Source organism: Quercus lobata, chromosome 5 (genome assembly GCF_001633185.2).
Source record: "Quercus lobata isolate SW786 chromosome 5, ValleyOak3.0 Primary Assembly, whole genome shotgun sequence".
Classification (NCBI taxonomy): Eukaryota; Viridiplantae; Streptophyta; class Magnoliopsida; order Fagales; family Fagaceae; genus Quercus; species Quercus lobata.
The window spans coordinates 79,418,600-79,428,249 of record NC_044908.1 but is presented as its reverse complement, the minus strand read 5'-3'; the positions used below and the strand labels follow the sequence as shown (position 1 = coordinate 79,428,249).

General features: G+C 33.6%; 1 protein-coding gene across 1 annotated transcript; it reads left to right on the top strand.

Annotated features, from left to right (window-relative positions):
* Window positions 1-797: 797 nt before the first annotated feature.
* Window positions 798-9,261, top strand: LOC115988896 (receptor-like serine/threonine-protein kinase SD1-8). Its single transcript, XM_031112532.1, has 7 exons — window positions 798-2,240; window positions 7,357-7,527; window positions 7,611-7,801; window positions 7,894-8,104; window positions 8,238-8,475; window positions 8,566-8,716; window positions 8,828-9,261. Exons 1-7 carry the CDS (start codon window positions 971-973, stop codon window positions 9,137-9,139), a joined length of 2,544 nt encoding a protein of 847 aa, XP_030968392.1. The 5' UTR covers window positions 798-970; the 3' UTR covers window positions 9,140-9,261.
* Window positions 9,262-9,650: the final 389 nt, after the last annotated feature.

Genomic DNA, 9,650 nt, shown 5'->3' with positions numbered 1-9,650 from the left:
AGGCCATATCATGAGCGACCATGTGCAATATTATAAAGAAAATGTTAGGATCACAATTTCATCGCTCACCACCCTTGTCACGTAAATAAGTTATGACAAAAGTTGTAGTAAAAATTATATTCCTAGCATTACTCATATTATAAATAAAATTCTCTCATAAAAAAAATTAGAATTACAAATATCTATATATTTTTTGGTTTTGTTTTGTTTCAATTTCATTGGAAGTCCAATAATTCTAGAAGCTAGACAGTCCTCTCTACCTAAAGCTTTCTTCCTCATATAGATATGAAGTTTCAGATTCAGCAAAATCCCTTATTCTGTTATTCAACAGCCAACAACCAAAAAGAAAAAAAACACTTTGACAATTGAACCAACCTATACCCAAAGTATTCCCCCCCCCCCCGCCCATAAAATAAACAAAAAAACATTTGTACTAAAATGACTACCTAAACAATAACAAAAAGGACAAAAAAAATTTAAGAAATTTAGTGACATAAAATTCACAGTTGAAATGGCATATTATGATCAGCGCATGATAAAAGTTTAGTAAGACCATGTGAAAATGTTCTTGTACTACTCGCAACTTAACACCTCCAATAATTTATCAACGTGTAGGAAAAAAATAGTTAGGTGCCTAACATTAATCAAAACAGCCAGGTCATCTTTTAGCTATGATATGATCTAGCAAAGCCATTTCAATGCCGGCCAAGTTGAACTTTTTAAGTCCAAGCCAGTATAAAAACGTGTATTTTTTTTTTTTTTTTTTTTTTTTTAAATATTTTGTAATCACATTTTATAATTGCTTTTTCAAAAGAAGGAACAGACAAGAAAGGCAAAGGTCAATATGTTCAGCTTTCTTTTCTAACTATCCAACAAAACCAAAAGCCTTCAACAACAGCAACAACATAGAAGAAACCAAATACCACATCCCAACCCAAATGCTTTCACAGGAAAATCCCCAGGCTGAACAATGAGAGACATCACTAAGCTCCAATGTTTCACCATTCTCTGCCTCACTTTCTTCCCCACCAGAGCCTTCTCTGTTGACACCTTAACTTCAACTCAATCTCTCACAAACAACCACACCCTTGTCTCATCTCCAGCACAGGTTTTTGAGCTGGGTTTCTTCACTCCTGACAATTCAAGATGGTACTTTGGAATATGGTACAAGAAAATCCCAGTTAGAACTTTTGTTTGGGTTGCAAACAGAGACCAACCACTTTCAAACCCATCAAACACCTTCAAGTTTGGTGACCAAGGAAGCATCGTTGTTGTCAATGAATCTGGGTCCATATTTTGGTCCTCAAATCAAACACAAGCTGTTCATCCAGTTGTGCAGCTTTTAGATTCAGGGAATCTTGTAGTCAGAGAAGAGAGCAACACAGATAAGTATCTCTGGCAAAGCTTTGATTATCCTACGGACACTTTGTTAACAGGCATGAAGCTAGGGTGGGACTTAGACGCCAATATGGATCGGTACTTGACCTCATGGAATAACCCGAATGACCCTTCAACTGGGGCATATTCTTTCAAGCTAGATTTCCATGGATTCCCAGAAATCTTTTTGTGGAACAATCAAAAACGAGTATATAGAAGTGGGCCTTGGAATGGGCTAAGGTTTAGTGGGGTGCCTGAAATGGAGCCTCTGGATGGTCTCAGTTTTGAGTTTGCTAATGATCAGCATAAGGTATATTATTCATTTTCAGAAACAAATGCGTCTCTGATTTCTCGTTTGATTATGAATTCAACCGGCTATCTTCAACGATTTGTGTGGATTGAAAGTAGCCAATTGTGGAATTTATTTTGGTATGCTCCTAAAGATCAATGTGATGACTATAGTTCATGTGGTCCGTATGGAATGTGTGACACAAATGCGTCACCAGTATGCAAGTGTGTGAAAGGTTTTGCACCAAAGAATTTGCAAGCATGGAATTTGAGAGATGGGTCTGATGGGTGTTTGAGAAACACATCATTGGATTGTGAGAAAGACAAATTCTTGCCGTTGAACAATATGAAGTTGCCAGATAGTACAACTGCTTTTGTGAACAAGTCCATGAGTCTTACTGAGTGTCAGGAAATGTGCTTGAAGAATTGTTCTTGTACTGCTTATGCTAACTATCAGATTACTGGTCAAGGAGTTGGTGGGTGTGTGATTTGGACTGATGAGCTTTTGGACATGAGGGTATATGCAGAAGGCAGTGGCCAAGATCTCTATGTTCGATTAGCAGCTTCTGAAATAGGTATGTTCTTCAAATTTTCCTTTTTCCTCTATAGTTTTTTCCTGGTTCTATGCCTTTTTTTTTTTTTTTTTTTAGTTTCCTTCACTCATAATCCAAGTGTTCATAATGAGATTTTAGTTAGAGATGCACATGTTCTGCTTGTCAAACATTTTAAAGTCCCATACTCATTGGCATATATTCTGACTGTTCCACAAATGATATTGTCTTCCAAATTGAAAACACAAGGCATACAGTTATCTGGCCAAAAATACAAAAGATAAAGACAACAACTAGTTTTAGAAAGTAGAAACCATGAGATTCAAAATTCAAAGGAACAATAAGTGTAGGAGTAGGAGTGTAGAATTTTTGTCGTTACATAATAAAAGCAGTAAATTCATGTGAAATTCACATTTTCTTGCAAAAAAAATGAAAAAAAAGTTTTGATGAGCTTATTTTTATTAATTTATTTCATTTATATTTCGTTATCTTGAAAAAACTTAAATATAGCTTCATTGCAGTACTCTAGATTCTCTACTTAAATTTAAATTTGTAGTTGTAAAGATCAACAAAACATAAACTATAATATATATTTTTTAAAACTTTTAAAAGGCAATCAATATCAAATTTAATACTTTAAAAAGTTGCAGGTTCTCAAAGTCAAAATAAAATCATCCAAATTTAAAGAAAATAGCTGGTTTTATGTATTATCACTGTGTTCATAAATTTTGGGGACCCCCAAAATTTATGTTAGAATTGACATGAGTCACGTGACACCAGTCGGTAGATTTGAACACATAAATACAAGAAAGAATAAACATAAAAGCATGACAGCTAGGTGAGTCTAAAACAGTATTGTTATATTTCAATTTGTCTACAAAGACACATAGAATAGAACTATGGAAGTATATCATTTTTTTCCAATTCATGAATCATGAGTATGAGTATTGAACAGTTGCTTTCTTTGTGTTCATCAAAGACAAGTTGATTGCTTTTTTAGCCGTCAGTTTCAGAATCAAAACCATTGCTGGGTCCTAGGTGTTATTGACGGTCCAGTTATAATAGCCAGAGTGGATTGGGTCATACACAGTGAGGTCCATTAAATCATGATCATGAATGAGTCTTTTAGATGCAGTGGGTTGCGAGGAAATTTTGTGTCACACACACTCATTCATTACAACAAATCCATGTGCCTTTGAACCTTTAGTGCAAGAGGGTTACATCTGTTTCACACATATTTTGAAAATTGAATTTCTTTTTTTTTTTTTTTGCTAAACTGAAAATTGAATTTCTTGATTTCAGTTTCACATGAATCTTTCGGTGATAAAGGTGTCTGTGATGGAAGTACACCTGTAGTTCCTGTTAAGATAACTTTACTGTCTCTTGTTTTGTTTTGTTTTTGTTTTTGTTTTCTCCGGTAATGCCAAGAAGTCAAAGACAAACACAAATTCACAATAATTTGAATTTGAGAAATGTTAAACATTGTCTTAAAGGTACTGGTTTAGAAATTATTTTTAAAAACATTTTATAGAAAAATGATAAAATAATTAATTTTTTATATTTTCTATGAAAGTGATGTTAAAACTTTTTTAATATAGTTTATTAACAATTATCCTACGAGCATCCGTTAACATGACCCTTTTAATTTTACGACATTTTCAAATTAGCATTAAACAAAAATGTAAATGGGAGACTGTAGTGGGCTCATGTGTGAGTTGGTATGCTAATTTAGAAATTTTATGAAATTGTTGTGATATTTTGAATTGGTCCTAATATTAGTATTTTGTTTTTCAATAAATCTAGGGTCACTAATTTCAATTTTTTCCAAAGTCATACATTTTTTTTACTAGTCATACAATTGATTATAAGTTTTGTCACAATATGATGAATCTACCACTCACAATGAACCGGCTTAGAATTATGGTACAAAAGTTGTTTGTCACTAGATTTTCAACACTCACAGTCAACTAGCTTAGAATTATGGGACAAAAGTTGTTTTTCACTAGATTTTCTTCACTAATTTTCATAAAATATTTTATTGAGGTGTAAGTTGTGAAGGGTAGAATGAAGATAATATAGTGACGTCAATAATACGTGTTATACAAATAAAAACTTATAAACTTAACTGTTGTGATTGAAAAAAAAAAAAAAAAAAAAAAAACTTTTTTTCTTGGAAGGTCTATTCCTTGATTTGTTGCGTGATATAAACAGAACAAAATAAAGTGATTGTTTAACTTTTTCTCGGATCACCCAAAAAAAGTTGACCTCATAGATGACAATTCGTTTTGGATGGCTAATGGGCCCCGACTTGAATTCCTACGTCTAATAGTGGGCCGTCATTTTTGAAATTATGAGTTTATTGGGCTACAGCCAGTAAAAATAGTCATTTTCATTCTTTTGCTTTGCCAAATTGTGCCACGGAAACTGTTATCAAACTTTAAATTTCCAAAGGCGGGGACAACATTATTGTGGGTACCTACCACTATGATTTTGTACTCAATCTAAATATTAAAAAAAAAAAAAAAACCTTTATATTAATCTTTGAGGGGTTCATAGTTCAAACTTCAAAAAGATTAAAGGTGTCTAGATAAAAGAAAAGGTTAGCCTTGATATCTGATTTTATAATCAGTTTATTGTTCACTTTTGCTAGGACATGGTTTTAAAAACTGAAAAGTTCAAAGAACCAAAAATGATTTGGTTTTCGATTTTTACTGGTTGAATCGGCAGTTGTTACTGTTGAACCATCAGTATAAAGTTTATATTGAACCGGTTGAACTGGTCGGTCTGATTCGATTTTTAAAATCATGCTAGAATGTCCATCATGGTAGGAATGAGTGCTAGTACTTTTTCTTTCTCAGATTTTTAATTTTAGGTCTGAACCCCTCTTTAAAAAAAGGCAGCAGAGACCTACTTTTCCTTCTCTACTTTTTTAGGCTTATCTTTCTTTATATTTTTCAATGTGAAGACCACCTGCCTAGTAGATGTAATCAGCTAAAATTCCAGAACCTTGTGTGCTACTGCTACTTTATCTCTCTCTCTCTCTCACACACACACACGTATATATTTGTTGTTTGAGGAAACAGTACACACATATAGATGGTCCCAAGGGAAAGGGAACAGAAAATTAAAACTAATAACTTCCCATTCATAAAAGTTGGTCCCAATTAACTGTGCTACCCTTAGGATTGCCACATATTGCTTACATTAGATAAACATGTCTCATAATTTCATGGTCCTGAGTGTAGTCTTTGTCTAATGATGTGGACACAGACTAGATAGGCCTAAGCCAAATTAGAGTGGCTTTTCTTACCAAGGTCTAAAGTGGAAATTTAAGACCATTGCTTTAGTAATAATTGTTCTATGTCCAAAACCATAATAATGCAAAAACTTTTCGGGCCCACTTGTGGGTTAGTTCACCTAATCCATCAACAATAATTTCTTATAGATTTTTATCATTTTTTTTATAGAATCAACTTAAGGATACAAACTTTTTTCACAATTCTTATCAAAATTGTTGAGATGATATGCTGTTATTGGTGCCAATAAAATGGTAAAGCTATTTCAATTTCAACTTATTATATTGTTAGAAAGATATTGTAATAATCATATCGTAGGCCATTATAAGCCTGCTTAATGCATTTTTTTTTTTATAATTCGATAATTACAATGAGGGAGGGGAGATTTGAACCATAGATGTTATGGACACACCAAAAAGTGCCAACTAATTGAGTTATTATAAGGCTCTTCGTAAGATATTTTGAAATTTAACAATATACTCAGTAGCTTTCATTTTGCCATACACTATAAGAAAACTATGTTTTAGGTGAACATACTCAGTAAGTAGCTTTAGATGGTCGAGCAAACAACCAAAGCAATCATAAATATAGCAATATAGTTCTTTTAGATGAACCTTTTGTGTCCTCACATTCGCATATAAAATTATAGTTGGTAGGTTTCCTTGCAAATATGGTTATAAATATTGAAAGTGATGTTTTACAGTTTGCATTATTAGTGGTTGCAGTATTGATACAGGACCAAAAAATTTCTTCAGTGGAAATTGCCTCATGCCTGATAATTTTGCTAATATGCTTTAAAGGTCCCTTGATAAAACTACAAAACAACTTTAAGAAAAAGCAGGAATTTTGAGCTTTAGCATTAGAACTTTTTAGTCTATTTTTTTAGTTTTTAATAGAAATAGTAATTGACATAAACGTCCATATTTATTGTTCAAAATGACATTTAATGTCCATCCATTTTGAGAAAGAGCATAATAATAAACATTGAACATTAATTGGGTTCAAGTATGAAAATACAAAACATTTTTATTTGTCCTCTTTTGTCCTTGCTCACGTTTTTTTTTTTTTTTGGTTGAAATTTAGTTACCAAACAGGGGTAACAACTTGAAATAACTTTATCATTGTAGTTTATCAAACACTCTAAACATTGAAACCCTTTTTAATTAAAGCTATTTTATTGTAAAAGTTTTACACCTACAACTCCATTTCCTTCTGTAATACCGAACAGATCCATAGAGTTAGTTTGGTCATTTTCACTATTGCATAGCACAACATATAATGATCCTGGTAATGAGTTCACTCTGTCACAAAGTTCGAGTTCCATTTTTTTCCTTTTTTCACTAACTAGTACCTTGGTGCAATGGCAAATGCTGTCTGCTCAAGTGATATGGACATATCATAGATTTGAGTTTGGGAATCAGTCACTCTAAAATTGAGGGCAAAACTACCTACCAACCACCTCTCTCAGACCTGTAAAAACAAAAATCTCATGCACTAAATACTACCTATTAGTTGGTGAATTTCTAATTAGGAAGCATAGTAGTAGTTGGCTGTTGGCCCCAGTGTAAATTTGTAATGAACTTAGTCTAACATTCTCGTTTTGTACCATGCAATTTGTGCTTGTCTCAAGCTCATGATTGTGGTTGAAAACTATCATATAAGTTATTGTCCTAAGGTAAGAGCGTCTGTGGTTGTAATTAAGCATTCATTCCTTTCCCTTATTGCAGTGCCATGAATTTACTCATTTGCATACTAAAAACTTGTGAAAATCAAGTAGGATGATAAAGAATGCAAAGCGATGCTTTGATTGTGCCTAAATAATAGCACCAATCTCATTATTTCAGATAATGTTGCAAGTGTGGGCTCTGGAAGTGGTTCTGACAAGACAAAACAAATAATCGTGGTTATAGCCATTACAGTTGGTACTGTCATTGTACTATCAGGATTGATTGCCTGCTTTCTGTGGAAGAGAAACTTATTGCAAAGCTTACAGAAAGGAAAGACAGAGCAAAGAGGTATTGAGAATCTATTAATCAGAAAAAAGAGTGTAAAATGAATTCACTACCTTATTTTAATGTTCTTACTGTCTCCTAACCAGGTCTTCCTGAAAGAAGCCAGGATTTACTATTAAATGAAGTGGTCATTTCAAGTAAGAAAGAGTACTCAGGTGAAAGTAACTTAGATGAGCTAGAATTGCCAGTTTATGATTTTGGTACCATTGCAATAGCAACAGGCAACTTTTCTGATGAAAATAAACTAGGACAAGGTGGTTTTGGCTGTGTTTACAAGGTAATTTTTTTGTTAACATACTACCCTATAAATGCCATATCACAAATGCAGTCAATATGTAATACTAACACAAGCATGCATGACATTGCCAGGGTAGGTTGGTAGAAGATGAAGATATAGCAGTAAAGAGGCTCTCTAAGACCTCTGGGCAAGGAATGGAAGAATTCAAGAATGAGCTTAAATTGATTGCAAGACTCCAGCACAGAAATCTTGTTCGATTGCTGGGTTGCTGCATTGAGACGGATGAAAAGATTCTAATTTATGAGTACATGGAAAACAAAAGCCTGGATTCTATCCTATTTAGTAAGTTCATCTCTCCATTTTATTAGTTTAGCTTGATTGGGATATCTTTGTAGACATATCTATTTGTTAAAACCAACTGCAAAGGTGGATTAGTTTCACAGTATTGATAATATTAAAAACAAATTGGTTCCAGATAAAGCAAAATGCTCCTTATTAGATTGGCCAAGGCGCTTCAACATTATATGCGGGACTGCTCGAGGGCTTCTTTATCTTCACCAAGATTCTAGATTTAGAATCATCCATAGGGATATGAAGGCAAGCAACATTCTGTTAGATGGAGAAATGAACCCAAAAATATCAGACTTTGGTATGGCTAGAATTTTTAGTAAGGATCAAACAGAAGCAAATACAAGGAGAGTCGTTGGAACATAGTGAGTACCATAATAAGATTTCTATATTATTTTCTGGACTAAATACTGATTTTTTCTTACTATTGATTTCAATGTGTTGATTATTTGCAGTGGCTATATGTCTCCTGAATATGCAATGGATGGGCTCTTCTCAGTGAAATCTGATGTTTTTAGTTTTGGTGTTCTAGTATTGGAGATTATAAGTGGTAAAAAGAACCGAGGTTTTTACTACGCTAACAATGAACTAAACCTTCTTGGACATGTAAGTGCAAGAGAGTACATAATTTTTCTTTGAAGCAAAAATAAGACATTGCAATCACATTGCATCTCACTATATATCTAACAAAAAATTGAATTTGCAATGCTACTGCAGGCATGGAATCTGTGGAAAGAAGGAAATGCTTTGGAACTAATTGATTCATCTATGCATAATTCATATTCCCCGTCTGAAGTAATGAGATGCATACAGGTTGGCCTATTATGTGTCCAGGAACGAGCAGAAGATAGGCCTAACATGTCATCTGTGGTCTTGATGTTGAGTAGTGAAACCGCAACAATGCTCCAGCCTAAACAGCCTGGTTTTTGCCTAGGAAGAAATCCAGCTGAAACTAGTTCATCTTCTAGTAGGCAAGAAGAATCATTCACAGTAAACCAAGTTACAGTTACAATGCTTGACGCCAGGTAGTGAAAGGTAAAGGCCGAGTCTGGCATGTTTGTATATCTCATACACTTCAGAAATTTTGTGTACATCGTCTGTGATTTTTTTTCCCCCACAGTTTTGAGCATAATCAACCTTCTTTTATTTAACTTGTAAGAGATATCCATCTTAATTTATATCACTTAATACAATATACGTCATATCTTTCAAATTTTATATTGTCAAAAGTGTACAAGAAAAATAAAATTCATACACATGCAGTCATAATCTCTTGCAGCATATTTCTCTCATGTCTTATTCATGCTAGTGAAATGTTACGTGGATAGGCCACTGTCACCCCAAAATTATAGACAGTTGAAGGGAGCCAACACTGTGAGTCCCCGTGACACGTTGAGTGCCATAAACTACAAGGAACTGAAGAGTAGAATCGGAGAGGACCCTGAATATAAACCTTTAAATAACATGGCACTAGATATACTTTTAGATTTGAAATATTAAATCTAAATCATGAAATGAATCTTTTATTCAATTTTAATGG

Coding starts and splice junctions, on each gene's coding strand:
- LOC115988896 (XM_031112532.1), top strand. CDS start 971: ATGAGAGACATCACTAAGCTCCAATGTTTCACCATTCTCTGCCTCACT. Junction 7,528..7,610: donor AGGAAAGACAGAGCAAAGAG/GTATTGAGAATC, acceptor TCTCCTAACCAG/GTCTTCCTGAAAGAAGCCAG. Junction 8,105..8,237: donor CCTGGATTCTATCCTATTTA/GTAAGTTCATCT, acceptor AATTGGTTCCAG/ATAAAGCAAAATGCTCCTTA.